The sequence below is a fragment of the Helicoverpa armigera genome, chromosome 14, assembly GCF_030705265.1.
Source record: "Helicoverpa armigera isolate CAAS_96S chromosome 14, ASM3070526v1, whole genome shotgun sequence".
In the NCBI taxonomy this organism is placed as follows: domain Eukaryota; kingdom Metazoa; phylum Arthropoda; class Insecta; order Lepidoptera; family Noctuidae; genus Helicoverpa; species Helicoverpa armigera.
In genome coordinates this window covers 1,786,724-1,806,680 of record NC_087133.1, presented here as the reverse complement: position 1 = coordinate 1,806,680, position 19,957 = coordinate 1,786,724, and the positions used below count along the sequence as shown (strand labels likewise).

At 41.6% G+C, this 19,957-nt stretch overlaps 3 protein-coding genes across 3 annotated transcripts; 2 read left to right on the top strand and 1 right to left on the bottom strand.

Annotated features, from left to right (window-relative positions):
* Positions 1 to 415: 415 nt before the first annotated feature.
* On the bottom strand, positions 416 to 11,749 carry LOC110380038 (nonsense-mediated mRNA decay factor SMG8). Its single transcript, XM_064037815.1, has 13 exons — positions 11,489 to 11,749; positions 11,036 to 11,331; positions 9,997 to 10,218; positions 9,384 to 9,633; positions 8,862 to 9,005; positions 8,558 to 8,632; positions 7,259 to 7,416; positions 6,544 to 6,747; positions 5,829 to 6,040; positions 5,307 to 5,523; positions 3,780 to 3,905; positions 2,689 to 2,902; positions 416 to 1,887 (listed from the first exon to the last, which is right to left on the bottom strand). The coding sequence occupies exons 1-13, from the start codon at positions 11,624 to 11,626 to the stop codon at positions 1,687 to 1,689; spliced, it is 2,457 nt and encodes an 818-aa protein (XP_063893885.1). The 5' UTR covers positions 11,627 to 11,749; the 3' UTR covers positions 416 to 1,686.
* Positions 11,750 to 12,199: 450 nt separating this feature from the next.
* LOC110380042 (peroxisomal membrane protein 11C) lies at positions 12,200 to 15,495 on the top strand. Its single transcript, XM_021339898.3, has 4 exons — positions 12,200 to 12,509; positions 12,955 to 13,119; positions 13,771 to 13,958; positions 14,446 to 15,495. The coding sequence occupies exons 1-4, from the start codon at positions 12,450 to 12,452 to the stop codon at positions 14,726 to 14,728; spliced, it is 696 nt and encodes a 231-aa protein (XP_021195573.3). The 5' UTR covers positions 12,200 to 12,449; the 3' UTR covers positions 14,729 to 15,495.
* Positions 15,496 to 15,912: 417 nt separating this feature from the next.
* On the top strand, positions 15,913 to 19,324 carry LOC110380050 (peroxisomal membrane protein 11C). The gene is made up of 4 exons (XM_049836910.2): positions 15,913 to 16,128; positions 17,146 to 17,310; positions 17,756 to 17,940; positions 18,554 to 19,324. The coding sequence occupies exons 1-4, from the start codon at positions 16,072 to 16,074 to the stop codon at positions 18,801 to 18,803; spliced, it is 657 nt and encodes a 218-aa protein (XP_049692867.2). The 5' UTR covers positions 15,913 to 16,071; the 3' UTR covers positions 18,804 to 19,324.
* Positions 19,325 to 19,957: the final 633 nt, after the last annotated feature.

The window sequence follows — 19,957 nt, the reverse complement described above, 5'->3', positions numbered from 1 at the left end:
ACCGATCATGGATCAATTGTTTTTTATTTAATGGCTAGATATTTAGAATTATACTTATACGTTTTATATTGGGTTTATTATGTATATGATACTTATCAAGTGCTTGGTACAACCGGAAATTACTTATTCGGAATTTGAAAAATATGCGAGCAATATCATAAAACATGTTATTTCTCTTTTTTTAAATAATTCATTTTTAAATATTTATTTCTATCCATGAAAGAAAAATATACCATTGGCAATCGAATTTGCAATCCCGGAACAGGAAGTGACGTAAAAGAAGTACGGGAATAAAAAAATGGTTAAATGAAAAGTTAAAAAATATATACTTAGGCTTTTTAGATAAACAAAAAATAGTAACAAGAATGAAACAGCTTTTTTACGTTTTTTTTTTTTTTAATTCAATGTAAAATAAACAATTCCTGCATTTACATAATAACTAAATTTCGATACCCCAGTAATGTATGTACCCCAGTAACACAAAACAATCGAAATGATTGTTAACATAAATCCATATGCTGCTTATCATCCACAGAAAAGAGCAAGATGACGATATATAAGACTTAATTTATTACAATAACTTACATAAATTTTAAGGTTATGTAGGATTCTCTTGTGACCAAGACATAGAACGGTATACAACCGTCAAGGAGGTCCTGCTTACAATCGGAAGTAGAAAACTCAGTTCATTTTATAGCAAAGCTTCCGCCAGCGGTTTCACCCACTTCCTGAGGGAACTACTTCCCTAAACCTGGATAAAAAGCCTATATTTTATTCAGATTGACTTCTAGGAATAGTTTAGACAATAGTTTTATTTCGCAAAAGATTCAGTCAACACGTCAACATTGAACGACATAACTTTCTAACATTCTTTCAAAATAAATGCCATTGTTTGGAACGTCCATACGTCTTATATAATACAAGTCCGTAGTCCCTACGGCTTTGGGATACAACGGAATTTCATCTCTAACTCGTCGACATAAAGTCTATTTTTTCCCTTCCATCGTTGCACCCATCGTTTTCTAGGTTTGTAATTGTGCTAGTCTTGGAGGCCCAATAGTGTTGCTATGAGCATGCCAGGGTGCTGTAGGGCTCCGGCCCTGGGTCTGGGCAGGCAATTAATACCGATGAAGAAAGTAGCCTATATGCTCCGATACTGCCAACTTTCATCAAATTTCATCATTTACCGATCTGCTAAAGCCAAACAACAAATGTCTTACACAATGCAACAAGCCCGAAGTTTGCAAACTTTGCGATACAATCGAATTTCATCTCTAACTCGTCGACATAAAGTTCAATTCTAATTCGCCATCCATCGTTGTACCCACAGTTTTCTAGGTGTGAAGTTATGCTAGTCTTGCAGGCCAAACAGAGGTGCTATGAGCATGCCGGGGTGCTGTAGGGCTCCGGGCCTCTGTCAGGTCAGTGAAAAAAGTAGCCTATATGTTATATTTGATGTATAAAGCTACGATATTGCCAACCTTCATCATTTACAGGTCTTCTCAAGTCAGGTTGTACGTAAGATAACACGTGCTGAAAAACAAACGTCTTATACAGTACAACAAGTCCGTAGTGTCTGCAAACATTGCCATACAAGCGAATTTCAACTCTAACTCGTCGACATAAAGTCCATTCTTAATTCGCCATCCATCGTTGTACCCATAGTTTTCTAGGCTTGAAGTTGTGCTAGTCCTGCAGGCCGAACAGAGGTGCTATGAGCATGCCAGGGTGCTGTAGGGCTCCGGCCCTGGGTCGAGGCAGGCAGCCGCGCTCGTCGCTGTACATGTATGGGAGTCGGAGCACCCAGTATGCTGAGGCTGAGAGTTTGATGGGCGGCGAACCCACTGGTTGGGGGATGAAGATTGGACCGCCGGGTATTGGTTGTACCTGGAATGGGAGTGGGTTAAAGTTATAAAATATAGAATACTAGCTTTTGCCCGCAACTTCGTTCGCGTGGAATAGTGACTACCAGCAGATTTTTGATTTGACCAATAGATGGCGCTATATGTCCGGAATAATTTTATTTTTATTTTTCTTTTGTAATAAAAACTATCCTATGTCCTTTCTCAAATTTCAAACTATGTCTGTACCAAATTTCACACAAATCGGTTCAGTAGTTTAGGCGTGAAGAAAAGACAGACAGACAGACAGAAAGACAGACAGACAGACAGAGTTACTTTCGCATTTATAATATTAGTTTGGATGTATTTGTGTTCAAATATGGGGTTTGAAATGACGACAAATTAAGTGTGACAAATCGTGTACTGTATGTTCCTGTTCAAGGTAAATAGCTCTCTCAGTCCTCTTCATTAGATGGTTCATGGTGTACAAATTAGTATGCAGGACACCTAGAACACATCGAGTTACTCGTCATTGCAGCGGTCAGCCATGGCTCCGAAGACTACATTATCTTTGATACTAGTGACATCTGACCTTAGGGTCCAGCGTGACATGCACGGGCGCCTTGGGCGTGACGACGTGCACGCGCATGAGCTGCGCCAGCGGCGGCGCGGGCGCGGCGCGGCACAGGCAGGCGGCGTACAGCGGCATGTCAGACATACCTTAGGGTCCAGCGTGACATGCACGGGCGCCTTGGGCGTGACGACGATGCGCGCATGAGCTGCGCCAGCGGCGGCGCGGGCGCGGCGCGGCACAGGCAGGCGGCGTACAGCGGCATGTCGGACATACCTTAGGGTCCAGCGTGACATGCACGGGCGCCTTGGGCGTGACGACGTGCACGCGCATGAGCTGCGCCAGCGGCGGCGCGGGCGCGGCGCGGCACAGGCAGGCGGCGTACAGCGGCATGTCGGCCGCCGCCAGCCGCCCGCCCGCCGCGCCCGCCTCGCGCGAGCAGCCGCCGCCGCCGCCCGACACCACCGTGTCCGGACCTGACATCATGAACCTGCAATACGTGTAAAGATATATCTCTCATCTAAAGCCAGGGAGCTAAGTGTAGAGCCCGCGGACCGCGCGCGATAGCTGCAAAATGCGTTTCGAAGAATATGCGAAACGGCTCCACACTTGGCCATGCACCCTTTCGCGGTCATCGTGCGCGATCCGCGGGCTAGGTGTAGTGCAGGCAAAAGTAAATAAAGTTGCTATTTTATAAGCTGCTCAAAAGAAAAGATTAAGGTGCGTCCACATCTGATGAATGTGCAGCTTGCGAGCCCTTCGCGAGCTGTCCGCGAGGTGCGCGCGAGCTCGCCTTGCATGCGTTTGCGCTAAAGAGGTGCACCAAACCATTGTCGAGACTGCGCGCACGTAGTGAGCAAACGGCTCGCAAACGTAGCATTCGCGGTACATTGGCCAGATGTAGACGGACCCACACACATGTACATGGTTTTATTTCTTATAGGTCTTTGCAAAATGTTATGAAACGTTGCTTAAGTACAGACGCAGTATTACGATCCATGAACTGATCCAAGTCACAACAAATAACTTTTTTGTCGTATACTGAAAGTAATAAAGTGATGAGAACTTATTGCATTGATTTTCATCATTTCGCAATCAGTTCAAAAAGTATTATTATTAATAAATACTTTATCGACAAAAAACCAACACTACAACACACACAATGTGAAAACGTCAAAATTTCTTTCCATAAAATTGCAGCCTTACTCGAAAAAGTACGGTTCTATATACTCGAACTTTTTAATTTAGTAAAAGCAAACAACATAGGTACCCGATCACAAAATAATTTTAATCGATTACAATAAATTATAGGTAGGTAATTACAATCGATTCGATCACGTGACTAAAATCGCTATAGTTCCACTGACCTGTGTCCCCGCGGGCACTCGTACTCGAAGCCGATGAATATCTTGACGGTGAGGTGGTGGTGCGGCGCGATCTTGCCGCGCCCGCGCATCGGGCCCGACACGCGCCATGCGCTCATCGACTCCAGGCTGGGGACAGCGATGCAAATAAAATATTGTCGCAACACAATAATGGAGACAAGACTGCAAGTAAAGATATTAGAGACTCTTCTCCTGGCACAGTCGAGTAAAAATAAAGTGAATATTTGTTTAAAAAGTTTAGTATAAGTTTAGTATTTGATTTCTAGATGGATGACGTTATGTTTCGTCATATTGCTGAAGAGTTGTACTGCTATTTCTTCCCAGGAAATATATTTACGATGTGGAAACGACTTTTGAGGCAGTCTTTTCTTAATTTTAACTTAAGAAAAGTGCTGAATATGTTAGAGTTTTGGTTCATGCGGCACAGCACTGACCAGCTGGAGAGGCTGGTAGTCACTCACCGGACGGCACAGTCCCACGGCAGCAGATAGTTAGTGTGCGGCAGGAAGCCCGGCTGCAGGTGCTCGGGCAGGCCCAGCGAGTGCGAGTACAGCACAGCACTGACCAGCTGGAGAGGCTGGTAGTCACTCACCGGACGGCACAGTCCCACGGCAGCAGATAGTTAGTGTGCGGCAGGAAGCCCGGCTGCAGGTGCTCGGGCAGGCCCAGCGAGTGCGAGTACAGCACAGCACTGACCAGCTGGAGAGGCTGGTAGTCACTCACCGGACGGCACAGTCCCACGGCAGCAGATAGTTAGTGTGCGGCAGGAAGCCCGGCTGCAGGTGCTCGGGCAGGCCCAGCGAGTGCGAGTACAGCACAGCACTGACCAGCTGGAGAGGCTGGTAGTCACTCACCGGACGGCACAGTCCCACGGCAGCAGATAGTTAGTGTGCGGCAGGAAGCCCGGCTGCAGGTGCTCGGGCAGGCCCAGCGAGTGCGAGTACAGCACAGCACTGACCAGCTGGAGAGGCTGGTAGTCACTCACCGGACGGCACAGTCCCACGGCAGCAGATAGTTAGTGTGCGGCAGGAAGCCCGGCTGCAGGTGCTCGGGCAGGCCCAGCGAGTGCGAGTACAGCACAGCACTGACCAGCTGGAGAGGCTGGTAGTCACTCACCGGACGGCACAGTCCCACGGCAGCAGATAGTTAGTGTGCGGCAGGAAGCCCGGCTGCAGGTGCTCGGGCAGGCCCAGCGAGTGCGAGTACAGCACAGCACTGACCAGCTGGAGAGGCTGGTAGTCACTCACCGGACGGCACAGTCCCACGGCAGCAGATAGTTAGTGTGCGGCAGGAAGCCCGGCTGCAGGTGCTCGGGCAGGCCCAGCGAGTGCGAGTACAGCACAGCACTGACCAGCTGGAGAGGCTGGTAGTCACTCACCGGACGGCACAGTCCCACGGCAGCAGATAGTTAGTGTGCGGCAGGAAGCCCGGCTGCAGGTGCTCGGGCAGGCCCAGCGAGTGCGAGTACAGCACAGCACTGACCAGCTGGAGAGGCTGGTAGTCACTCACCGGACGGCACAGTCCCACGGCAGCAGATAGTTAGTGTGCGGCAGGAAGCCCGGCTGCAGGTGCTCGGGCAGGCCCAGCGAGTGCGAGTACAGCGATGACGCGCCCAAGCACACCACTGACCAGCTCGAGAACGCCGGCAGGAGGCCTGCTGGGCTGGCCGTGTGTAACATGCCTGGCAGGTACTCGGTAGTTGACGGTTGGCGGCTCATTACTTTTTCTGGAAAAGTATAAAAAAAGATATACGTTACGAAAGATACGATATGTTATTTGTTTTGTAAGATGGAGTAAGTACGCGGCTGCCACGCGTGGTAAGCAATCCAGTGTAAACAGAACACAGAGACGAGTCATGCCGACATGCATGTCTGCCACGCGGCTCCGCAGTGATCGCCGCGCGACACGTGCGAGTGCGGCAATGTACGAGTACCGGTCTGCCGGTAGTACATAAGGGGTAGTACATAACATACTAAGGGGGAACACAGTATATAAGGGGAACACAGGGGTAGTACATAAGGAGGAACTTACCAGCAGCATCCCTAGTGAGCGGCACCACATATCTGGTATCAGAAGCATGTGATTTATCATCATCATCGTCGTCGTCTCTCGCGGAGCCCGGGGACAGCGCGTCAGGCGCCGACCAGTTCGCATCGGAGGGCGAAGCGCCCGAGCCGGCCGGCGACGCGCGGACCACGGCGCTCTCTGATGGCTCTTCCACTTCGCCTTTTAAGGCTGCCGCTCTGGAAGTGAAGGCAGATATGTGTAGTTCTCGCCAAACTTTTTGTCGTCAAGGGAAACTTGCGAGAGTCGTTACGCAGAACACAATTTTTAGGTATGATAGGGGCGAAAGGGTATGTACCACATGCGCGTACTTTTTCTTGGCATTTAGTTATAACCCACCGTTGAGTTTTGTGATAGCTCTAGCAAAGTGATAATTCGTATTCGTCGTTGTAATTGTCGAATCTTTTTTTTTCTCCGGGTCCTCGCGCGAACACTTGCAGCGCCCGCAGTTGCAGCTGACACCTGCTGACTGCTCTACAGAAGACTCACTTGTAACTAGGCGTGGAGGGCTGGAAGACAGGGAAGTCGATGGCCTGCAGCGTGACACAGACGCCGCACTCGTCGGCCGCCTGCGCGTAGAACGTGAGGTTAGCGCGGCGCAGCGTGTACGGGTCCTCGCGCGAACACTTGCAGCGCCCGCAGTTGCAGCTGACACCTGCTGACTGCTCTACAGAAGACTCACTTGTAACTAGGCGTGGAGGGCTGGAAGACAGGGAAGTCGATGGCCTGCAGCGTGACACAGACGCCGCACTCGTCGGCCGCCTGCGCGTAGAACGTGAGGTTAGCGCGGCGCAGCGTGTACGGGTCCTCGCGCGAACACTTGCAGCGCCCGCAGTTGCAGGCTGATACGTAGCGGACTCCTGACGAGTGTTCCTTGCTGCTGTCACTGAAAAGGATATAAGACATTTGAGTATGGACTTTGAAGGATATATATGGAATTAAAAAAGTACTGAATAGTATAAAATTTTGGCATCGGATTTGCAACAATCGATAAGATACGACGCGCGGAGGGCTGAATGCATTGCGACATTGTAGTGACACCGCTCACTTGTTTTGTGTAACAAGGAACTTCAAAGAAGAGTACACGCTTGCTCGGCATTGCAACATAACAATGTTGCGGCTCTGCTCATGTGCCCGCCAATACAGTGAAATCTTTGCGTTGCCGTACCGTTCATACGCCCGTTAATACTGTGTAGGTAATCTAAGTAATCTTTGCGGTGCAGTACCGCATCGCACCGTATGTCCAAGCTCTTAGAGAGATAAGTTTTAGCCACGTTATATCCTACAGTAAAAAATACTTTTTATTTACGTATACGTAAATATGTGTCTACGATTTATGTATTTGGTTTTTAAACTTGTGTAAGTGGAATAAATAAATAAAATGTGTTGGTACTGACTGGTCGGGCTCGATGCAGACGTGCCCAGTGAGCGACAGCGCCTCGCACAGACTGCGCGCGCGCCACGTGGCGGCGCACGCGGCGCGCAGGCGCGCGCCCGCCGAGCGCGCCAGCGGCCCGCGCGCCATGCTGCTCAGCACGCCCAGCGCCACGCTCACCTGGGATATACGTGCCAAATTGTATAGGAACTTCATAAGAAAGAAGTGAAGGATACTTGTAAATGATGACTGGTATCGATAAAAAAATCTAAATAAAATCGGGAATTTTATGCATTAAATGAAGTACACATAGGCTAGCCGCACACACTCAATAATATTGTCAATAAAGTACGTATTGTCAATAATATTGTGTGTGTGCGGCCTGTATTGCGGTATTGTTCAATAATATTGTAGATTATCCAGAAATTCAGATATTTTCACGTCAATATCGGGGGGAGGCAGGGTTATTGACGATCATATTGACGTGTGCGGGCGCACGGCAATATTTTAATTGAGGAAAAGATTTCAAGGCAGGCGGACGTGTTATTTGTTCAAAATGAAAGACGAAAACAGTATCCAAAGCGAAAATATATAAAATCGCCCCCTTGTTCCTCCACACTCGAACAAATCAGCAGTGGTCAGCGACTCGCTGACTCGAACTATCTCGATCGGGATCTCGAACGGTATCTCGTCATATGATGCGTCGGGATTGATCCCGAAAAATTACACGAGATCTCGCGAGATAGGGATCCCGCGGGATCGGGATTGCATTCCCTAATTGATACTGTTGATGATAGTACCCTTACGGAAAAACACTAGGTATTTGTCAGTGTTTATTAAAACATAGGAAACTCAATAATTGTAGTTCATTTATTAGATTAAAGTGATTTAACTCAGCTTTTTTTCTCATCCAGTCCTTAATCCATCGTTTCTTTCTTGATTGCCTTTTTTAGTTAGTAAAATTAATAAATACTCAATGCAACGACTTTTTTCTTTCTTTCCATTATGTTCAACGTGCGCACATGAATCTAGCTGCGGAGCGACTGAGTCAGATTGTACCATGAAAAATTGACAATAATATTGTGTAGTGTGCGGGGATCATTTTATTGATGAAGATTTTGACAATCTTGCATTGACAATATTATTGAGTGTGTGCGGCTAGCCATAATGTTGTTTATTGAGGTATAAAAAATAGAATAGATATTTAAATTAATAAAAGCATTACCGGTACCAAGAAAGCACAAATTTCGATACAAAGTCTCGATATGATAACCGCTACATACATAACAGCACCATAAATATTAGGATAGTTATAACTCACTTTATGTGCGTGATGTTGACTGGAATAATGCGCAGGCAGACCCTCCGCGTACGATGCTTGCGCTATTGGCAAAACCTGGAAAAACAGTAAATTCACCATCATTAAAAATACTATCTCGTACCTGTAAGAAAGTTTTACATTTGCAAGTAATTTGTATTACTTAATAGACACAGTGATTAATTGTTCATAGACTACTTTTGACCAGTAACTACTGCTGTAAAAACCTCATTTATTTTCAATCCTCAGAAACACTGCTAATTCATTGTCATGATACCAGGCACTCATAAATGGTAAGTAGGCTTACCTTAGCACACCTCGCTTGTGAGAATCGCACGTCAGTAGCGAGCGCGTCGTAGAGGGCGCCGGACGTCTGATCCTCCTCCTTGCTTGATAAGTATACCGGGGTCAGAGCTTGGGCGGCTGAACGCCAGGACTGAGCGCTTGGTAGCTGAGGGAGGAAAGGTAAAAAAAATATAACTGAGTACTAAGTTTATTTTTTTTTATTCACTGACTTCTCAGTCATTTGTTAATGGATTTTACATCGTGAGGGAGAGGAGATTTCGACCATCGAAAACTCACAGTTACTAAGCTGCTTATACAAATGTTTTCATTTCAAATGTTACGCGCATCATGGTTAATTTAATAACCGATCTTTTTGCTGTCAAACAGCCTTCATTACTTGGAGAGGCAGGAATACTGGTTACCATGTTACCAAAAGGCCAATTAAGGTACGTTTTGAATGCTAGCTACCGACTGATGTCTTAAGGCGACGTCCTGCAACCGCGGCAGTTGGCACTCAAAACTTACCTTTAGCGATTGCACTCACCTCGAAGAACGACGTACTCATAGCATACTTCCCGACATTATCATCAAAGCCTTCTCCAAACGCCATGTCTATATGAGTCTGTAAGAACTGTCGGAAGCTGGGCCGCTGGGCCCCCGGGTCGGAGGCCGCGTTACACCGGGCTGCGAGGCCTCGGACTAGGGAACTTAGTTCGCGGGCCCCTGAGCTCTCCTCCTCGCCGCTTATGTATACGAATTCTTCGTTCTTTGGGATCGCGAATAGGGACTTTGCGCTGGGGATGAGAGTTGGAGTTGGTTATTTAGATTATTTAATTCAGTTTTGTGAGCCTACTCAAAGCCTATCTGTCAAACTGGGTTGCAGATTCTTTGAAATTTTGCTGTGGGTATAATTACGTTACCAATATTTGAGCATAATATCCGTTATTTAATGGGGAAGTTTACTATCGTAAAAAAAATCTAAAAGGTAAGCGTACTTATAGGGAGGAGGATAAACGATTTTTCAAATTTCAATTTGTAACTTTCGAACGGTAATAAGCTTTCTATGACACATACTTAAAGGTATCCAAAAATCAAATATTTATTTTAAATCAAGTTGTAATACCAATTTACTCATAAGTATAGACAGTAGAACTCACCAAACATTAGTAATAATCCTAGCCTTCCTCAGTATAAAGTACAGCTGATCTTCCACCGCGTGCTCCAACCTCTTCAGCGCCGCAGGTACCTTCCGCACAGGGTTGGGGGCGCGGCGGAAGTGAAACAATAAGCGGGGGCAGCAACTACGTCCGTGAGACTCCCAGTTTCCTGTCGTCTTTGCTGTAACTAGGGCTGCGGTGCTGCGCGCTAGTTGCTCGTTTCTGTTGGTAAAACCACAACATAGACATATACTAATGGACATGCTTTAGAGATGAGAATTGTGGCACTCCGAAAGAAAGAGCGGAAACGAAGTTTCAGTCTATCTTTCTCTCTCAAAATAGTACCATAGTCAAGACTATATGTCCATGGCGTAAATCTTCTATGAGGAAAGAGATAGCGCTAGACCGAAAGCATATGCCATCTGTCTCACTCTTTTCAAACCACATAAATTACTGTAGATTTTACGCATACTGCATATGTTGATGGTTTTACACATCATGAATAAGGTGTCTGCAACACAGCTGCATCAAATTGAAGCTAGTATAAGATTTGAACTAGAGATTACATATGGAAGTACATAAGTAAGTATACGAGCACAGAGCGATCACATAGAGGAGTACACATGGGGAGTTCATAGAGTAAATAAAAATAGCATACAATCCGATGTACATAGTCATAGGGTTAAGGAGTACATTAGGGAGTATATAAGGGGAGTACATTATAAGGTAATAAAGGGAGTATATAATAGGGATATAAATAAGATATAAAGAATATAAATATGAGCGCATAAGTAAATAAGGGAGTTTTCAGTACATACTAGAAAGGTTTTCTTGTATATTAGGGTAGGACAAATCTCTCCCATTCAATACTTTTTGTCTGTATTCTTTGCAATGTTATAGAAAAAACTATAATCATTCATTTAATTTATTATTGTGTATATAAAGATGTATATCTTTAAATGTAAAATTACTATAGTCTAATAGAAATATCGAAATAAATAAAATGTTTTTATAAATCCCCATATACATAAAATATTACCTGTAAGCATCCATGGCCTTAAATAGCTGGAGATAGCCCAGATCAAACACGGAAGTAGGAGAAGACAGCACCACAATATGACACAGGTGGAATATCAGCGCTATAGCCTTGCAGGACTCGGCTGCCAGGTCCCCTGACGCCACTAGCCAGTTGGCAGCGTCAGCATCAGTGTCAGCACTCTTGGAGTCTTCATCAAGAGTCGCGGCTAGGGCTGTTAGCCGTTTTGTGTCGAGGTATGTGATAGCATGGAGGTAGAGGATGGCGCGACGCTCGTCCCAGTGGCATTCTATCAAATTCTGTAAGCAGTGGATAGAGTTATTAAGAAAAAACTTGAAAGTTACTCTTTGCAAAATCTAATGGTTTATTTTACTAGTCTTCGTAAAGATAACTTTAAGAGGATCTGTTACAGTTAAGAATATTTTTGTTTGATGTATTCTACGATATGAAACTTACCTCTTTGGACTGGACAGAAGGCAAAAGTCGGGTTGTTTTGTTAGGGTACCGATACGGCGATTTCCCTATAACACCCACTACAACTATACGTTCCTTCTTCGAGAACTCAGGTATGTCCGTTATGGAAAATACCTTCATTGTGGTAGTCTCATTTGCTTAACAATCGCGAAATAGAGTCACAACAATTGTTTTTTAACAATGTTTTCACGAATCAACACGAATTTTGATTGACGTTTGTTTTTCTTTTTGACATTATTATTGTGTTTACCAGTTTACGTTTAACTTTTCGTACAGAGTAATTTCTTTAAAACTGAGTTCTCCAAACAGGCACATAAAATTCATCACATTACTCTCCGCTATGATAAAATCATAAATTAAATAGCACATAAATTTTATTCTGTTTCGAATTCGGGTGTTCAGATTGGTTTGTTTTATTACAAACTTTAACTAGCTTTGTAAACATATAAAATAGTGAAGTACTTTCATAAATTCGGTTATCGGTTATTATGGATTGCATGTTTTCTCTGATAAATATGGGCTAGTTTTAAGTATTGACAAGATTTTCTGCAGTTGTATACATTGTTTCTTCGTTTTATTCAAGTAATGCTCGTGTGTTTATTGAAAGTGACCGTTATTTAGAAGCCTAAGATTGTTCATCGATATCTGTTTCCACTCCAAGTAAGTACAACACTAAAAAGAAAATGCCATCTGTCACAGTCGCGTGGTTTTGTCACCGCCGTCATCACAGCTGTAATTGACAGCAGCTTTCGAAAACGAACTCAAGGTTGCGAAACATTATAATAATCTAATAGAATGGACTTTGGAGAAATGTAATAGTTATCAAGCGTAAATCTGCAGACCCGCACGCGTTCGCCACGGCCGCAGTCTTGTCAGTCTGTCTAGATAAGATAACAATCGAAAATATTCCGTGAATAGTGAAAACAGCGTTGTTTCAGTGAAAATGTCTTCGATAGTAGACGATATTTGTGAACTCTTGGACAGCTACAATGGGAGAGACAAGGTACGATATGCGGAAGCACGGCGGCCTTGGTATTTAGCATTCACACCGGTCATACCAGTCAATAACCTGCCTGATCGTGTCGCGTATAACTTTGTTATAGAGAACTAATTATGATGAATGTTTTAACCTTTTACACTTATTATCAGTTTAATTAGTTGTTTAAAATGCCATTAAACTTTTTAATTATTTTCTTGTAATACTAATTATTTCATACTTATTATCTGGACCTTTAATTAGTGAACTTAATCATAATAATTTTAGGTGCTTTCACCAAATCGTACAAACTAGATTTTCAAAAGAACAAATTTACATGGTATTTTCATTCATTCATTTGCCATGATACAATAATATAATTCAGTTTTAAGTAGGTACGCAACTTGAAAAAAAAAAAAACAACACAAAACTTTCTACAATTTATTTAACATTGTCTATGATATTGGCGCAGGTGGTCCGTCTAGCTTGTTATGCATGCAAACTGTACGGATGTGTACAAGACGAGAAGCCGTGGCAGGCGGCCGGCTCTCGCCTCTCCAGCGCTCGGATGATGCTGCGGCTGTTCGATGACATTCCTATGATTAGACACACTTACAACTATGGATTGGGAAGACATGTAAGTAAATAAACCTATACTATAACACTCTTATCAATAAAAACAGTCCAAACTTGAAATGCATGGTTAGTCCAAGGATTAACAAATCCTTGGACTGTCTAAGCCTGAATTAACTTTAATCTGTGCCTATTACAATAGCATTGTGGTAAATATTGCTAAAAAGACACACTATATTTTAAAGAGACATTAAATTAATGTAGCCTCGGTAATAGGTAAATAGGTTAATTAATGTAAATGAAAAATATTTTTAGTGATAATCTCTCATTTAATTATAATTATGTACTTATAATGTTCATTAGTGATTCCATGAAGTTCTGAATTAATTTAATGATTATTGTGTACCCAAAAAAGTAAATAAGACTATACTTTTATTTCACTTTCTAAACTTCAACATAGTTTTGCCTATACAAATCAAACTTCACCTAGAAGTAGTGCAATGTCAGCAACTCCAATACATAGGCATCAGCATGGCTGTCCCCTATTATCCTTCAAAATACATAGACAGTTGTTAATACATATACATGGAGAGCACTTCTGATATCAGAATGCCTGTTACATTATCCAATAGCAAATAAAGGGGAGTGACAGCCCATTCTGATACACACACCTACCTAATAAACTTTATTTAATATCATTTTCTTTGTAACCCAGGAAGCAACCACATCAGCAGCAGCACTAGGCGTGATAGCCAACATGGTGGACCAAGCATTCCTGCCTGTAGAAAAAGCCTGCTGGTTGTACGAGGTTGGAGTTCTGAAGCTCAGTGAGAAGAATGCCACTACATTAGACACGGTCAGCACGACTCTATGGGCGGCTAGTCTTATTATATCGCTTATACAGTAAGTATTTATTTACAACTTCTGTAAGGCTAGCTATAGGTTCCATTATTTTGATAATATCACATTTTTTTATTCTTCCTTCCCATAGAATTCTTATCAAACAGAATCCATTGATATAACTGCATCTTCTCTCCTAACTCAGCAATATCAGTTTTATTTTCCTATAAAATTGCAAACTTAAATATTAATGAATATGCTCTGAATATAAATATATGTATTTCCTTGTCTAACAATCTCATTGTCATCAAGTTTATATACTTCCTATCTACAAGACCTTCTCTCATTGATAAAGCTATAAAGCTCACTTAACTGCTATTTAACACGCATTGAAAAATTGAATGTCAATAATAAGATGTTGATAAATTTCTCGACCTCAGAAAAATCAGAAGTCTCTCTCTGAAAACTCCCCTGTGCTGTACTCCTAAGTGGTGCACCTAGGTGTAGCCTTCATCTGTACCATATTAAGAACCACAAACCTTCCTTTCAGAACTTCAAGCTCAATACGAAAGCTGTGGTGGAGTAGAGAATGCTTACAAAAGGCTTCAGAAGACGGCGGAGCTGACGCCAGACGTCATTTAGACGTCAGACTGATGCTAGAGTCCATAGTCGCAGGGAAACTATGTCTAGACATTACACATGCTATCAGTTGCCTTCCCGCCGGGTGGTTGTGGGGCGAGAAGATCGGCTCAACCAAAGTAGCCACTATTGCAACCACGTCATCAGTTATAGGTATTGCCATGTATTTCGCGAAGAGACGACTGTTAAAATAAATTGTTTTTGGTAGAAATCAGTGATGTTTGTCGGACATTTTGATATGTATCAGCGCTGAGCCTGAGCAAACTTCTATCAGAAGAATTATAAGTATTTGCAAGGTTTTAATAAAATGGGAGATTTATATTGTATTAAGGTTGGCAGGTTCAACCTATTTGTGATTTGAAGCATTTTATAGGGGGTGACATGGTTGTATAAAAATATTTTTTTGACTAAAAATTGATTATTTTAAAATGCTGAGTTATATAATTACGAAACAAATAAAATATGTACATAGTTTAACTGTATATAAGTAGATATATATTTACTTCAATTGATGTACCTTTTTATCGTCTAAATGCCGCATTAAAAAACGACTAAGAAATATCAATTTGTTTCGGATTCTTTTGAAGGACAATTATTTTATCTCTTCAATAAATTAGTTACATTAAGCCATTCTATATGGTAATTGCAATTCGCAGTAAATGACTTAACGTAACAAGCACATTCTACAAGGAGAAGGATTTTAATAGACCATAATTTACTGTCTATGATTTTTCCAATATTTTACAGGGTATGTGGCGCAACACAGGAGTAGTCATTAGATTTGAATTATTTTTCTATGTACCTGTTTCTGTATTATTTGATACCGACTAGTTATGTTAAGTATTCGTATATAACACTGAGTTGAGAAAACACAACTTAAAGTACTAGTTATTGTACAATATATTGTACAATTTAATTATTAGTTTATTTTATGAAAAGTTAATACAAAATTTAAATGGAATCTGTTATTTTATTTATCTAATCATAACTATTTATTACGTTTTCTAATCAGGTAAGAAATGACTACGTAGTTTTCAAATCTACATTAACCGATGATAAGCAGTTTGACAGTGAATTTCAATTCGATTAGATCTGGATTTTAGAAGGAATTTTTAATCAGCGGTTTATAGTAAATTGACGTGATAACCTTTACAACAAGAAATTTAAAAAAATGTAAAGAATAAAGTTTAGATACCATAATTTACAACATGTACCTAAATATACATTCCTACAGGTACCTCCGGTAGCATTGCTTTCTGGTATAAAATAGAAGTTATACAAGATACAATTCACAGCTGTAAGATACCTGCTAAATCCAATACAAACAGTTCAAGACTTCCATATTATCTAATTGACAAAGGTAACAGATGTCAACGATTCTGATACCGCGATAAGATCTCATTGATGGCTTACATAACAGTAGAACATAAGGCTGCCAAAAAGATTGGCGTTACGTCCGTAGGCCGTATCTAATCATGGATTAGTGGGTATGTGTGACGGCTAGTTAATGCCATTGTGGATGTAAACACGGTGGAACATGGCCGCTGTGAACGAGCTCTGCGATCTGCTCCAGGCACATGCTAATCGAGATAAGGTAGGACTTTCATTTAATAAAAATATTGTAGCTTTGTCGGCAACTATACTATGGAACTGTTTGGGGTTTGAACCCCCCGGGTTGTGGGGTCCGAATTCCCACAACTTATTCAAAGATCTATCCAGCGGCTGCTTGACGCTTCTCGTGACCAAAAGACTGGTGGTGTGATGGTGGTGGTGGATTGGACAAAGGATTAGCATGGCGATCCAACGAGGTAATACTGCCAGCCTCTTGGGCACGCTCCCAGTCGACAGCGATGGGTACAAATTTTTGGCGCTTCTTCCTTAGTTTTAGGTTTTGTATTAGAATAGTTTTTAATTTAGTGTTAGGTAATATTTCCATACTAAAATATATGCGTCTAAAAAAAAGGCTTAGTTGTACCTTACCTATAGCTACAACAATAACCGAAGCGTAAAAGCCATGAAATTGCCGATCGTTGGTCAAATCGGCGATTTGACGGCTGGTTTTGGTAATATTTTTTTTATACATTGCTGTTGGTGCACTATAAATAAATAAATGGTGAAACCTACCCTTGTGGGATATTTTTGGTAATCGTCAATGTAGTGGTCTAGTGTGAAAAGGCCTTAGCTACGGTAACAGTAGGTACAGTCAAAATAAAAGATAAGTACTGATCGTGGATGATGAAGATGAGATGCGAATGTTATAGGTACTAATGCTTCTATTCAATTATTATGATTACGAGATTTAGAACTTGGTTTAGGTATTATCTTGAAGAGACGAAGTATGATTCTATGTACTAATCTTGTAGGTGGCTTATCTAGCCACTTGAAACAGATGCTATAACAACGTATTTATTTATTTGGTGAGCGAGGTTTTATATTTCTATGTACCTAAGTACCTACCTACCTAACATAACATCAGGTCAATAAAAAAACTGTTCTTGGTTTTAGTACCTACTCTCACTTTGTAATAAAAAAAAACGTTTTTTTTTCATCTTTTACTATAAAATAAAAGTTAATGAATGCTTACATATTGTCCTATTAATACCCGTTCCAGGTGGTGAACCTAGCATGCTACGCTCTCAAGCTATGGGGTCTCTCAGCCAAGCGACAGGACGTGCTGACAGCGAGCGCTCGCCTGGCGGCCGCCAGAGCCTCCCTGCGACTCTTCGATGATGCACTGGCGTTGAAGACTGCACTTGCCTACGGGCTGGGGAAGCAGGTTGGTAACTTGAGTATATATTTATTTATTTACATTTTTTGTACAAACAAGTAATAAAGAAAGAAGACAGGAAAGAAAGAATTTACAAAGGTCTTGATTAAAAGTTGAGTTGTTGTTAAGTTCCAATTTAAAACCGAAACGCATATTCCATTGGGAGGCCGTGGAATATTAGACAAAGATATACCTAATATTAGGTACCTATGTGCCTGTGGATAGTGAACACATGTCTCGTATCACTGAACTATGTTTTTAGAAACCCTAATCTTTAAGTAAAAGATCGGGTTACAATACCTATAGATTTCGATCATTCAGTATGTATAGAACTCGGCATGCAGCCTGGAGGTGGAGATAGATCTCATCTAGGAATCTTGAAGTACTTCCTACAGTCAAGTACCTAAAACATAATGATGGATGACTTACCTAAATATTTATTGTAATTTTCCAGGATGGTCCATTCTGGGGTTCACTAGGCGTGGCAAGCAGTGCATTCGCTCTATCCTACCTTCAAGCTGAGAAGCTGTCGTTTCTCATCGACACTGGCATGCTACACGTATCCAAAGACACAGAATTCAAAATAAGAACGGCGCACAAACTCTTCTGGTCGCTGTCTGCTTTCGTCGGCTTCATCAGGTTCGTTAGAGAACTTACTGATAGAATAATGGAATGGCATTTGAAAAAAGAACGTTTGTTTTATTCAGCCAGTTTTGAGAATTGGTGAGCGATCGACTCGTAGTTTCGTGAGGGAATCAAAACCGGGGTTGGGTAATATTGGCAGTTACGCCGCGTGGTGCGGGTCTGATTTTAGGGATGAGGGGTAAAGCTTATAAAGTTATGAATAAAGAGTCTATCCTGTATTTGTTGTATTTTTATACTTCTGATTCTTCGTATAGTCATTTAACACATGTAAGGCAGTAGGTACTATGGGCATTCTTCGAAAAAATGTGAATGCTAGTTTACCTCAGATCAGCAAATTTTGAGGCAACTCAAAAAAATATTGGTGGTATTTGACTACCAACTAACGAGCAGACAACAAAGAGGAATAATATTGCTTTACATAATATTATCGAATTTTCATGATAAGTACGTTTAATACTATTCTTTTATTTAACTTTTTGGTCCATGTGCTTGCTAATTTATAGAGACAGGAGCCCAACTCGCTCACGACACGGGTCGCCCTTGCCAAAACACGCTACACTTTACACACACTAACAAAAATATCATCATAACCATCTTTCCTCAACAGATCAATCCGTGCCCTAAACGCGACATCCGAAGCTCTGCAATCCCCGCAGCGTACAAAATGTGCTCCAGCACGCTTCACACAAGCTTCTCTCACCACCACCAAGTTCCTACTGGATACCATACATGCGGTGAGCTGGTTACCTCCTGGGTGGCTGTGGGGCAGTCGGTTGAGTGCGGAGAATATGACAACTGTGGCTACTATGTCGGCTGTGTTGGGGCTTGTCATACATTATCATGGGAAGAGGTTTTAATGTGACAAGATAGGATGATGGTTGTAAGAGTTTTTACGACGTGTGGAAAGTTTAAGAAATTGAGAGTAATGGAGTTGCATTTAAGATGAGTCGAATATGCAATGTGATCACAAGATTCATTGCGAGACACTAATTAATCCATTTAGGTCATATACATAAGTGCTCAAGTATTTATTAAATAGACGAAAATTATTGTGAAGTCCTAGGTTTTAGCAACTAAACGATTTGCACTTTATCGATCTTCCGCTCTGAAGAAAAAACTACTTCGAAGGGTATCATAAATCAGCTTAAAACATCAGATAACAGTGTCAACTCAGGCGCATTAATCTTATAGACAACAGATAAAATACGCGTTAAGCTAGTCTGCCGAATTTATTAGTTAAATAGATTAGAATATTCCACTGTATGATAATATTATTAAGTATTAGAATAAGTTTTTATTTAAGTCTTCTTTAGGGTTAAGCACAATGTACAATAAACCGCTATTTATTGAAAATTATATTTATTTAAAGCCAAAATAACGTTTTTCTTTGAGCAACAAATTCATCATAAGCTTTCACCATAATTATTATACCTAGACGAGAATTTTGCAGTAAGATCTTCTTTTAGAGAGAAGCCCTTAATAATAAACACGGTTTAAAGTTACAACAATAATAGCAGAAGAATACTCATACATTTCCATGGGAAACTTGGACCAACTTTACTTCATGTTTATTAATTAGGAGCTAGTGTAAAATGATACATAAGACACATACCACTTTATTATTGACCTCTTACAAAAAATGATTTAGAATTTGTTCACACAATTTTTTACTAAATTTTTCTGAAAGTTCCTAATCTGATATGTTAATATTTTCTATCAGCACCCTTAATAAATCGATGTTTATACAGCAAGCCAGAATATAGATAAAACATTTTCATACATTATGAACATATGGCCTCCTTAAAAAGAATGTCTATGGCGTTGTTTGCTGGATTTTCTCCATGAGACCAATTTTTTAGAACCGCGCAACTAATGTGACGTTTCATAAGACCTTGCTAAGGCCTATTTGAGAAGAAAACATTTGACTTTGACTTATTTATTTACAATATTTATTATATCAGTTAAAAATCGATATCAGGTTTTAATTACTGGTTTGCTGCAAAAACTAATT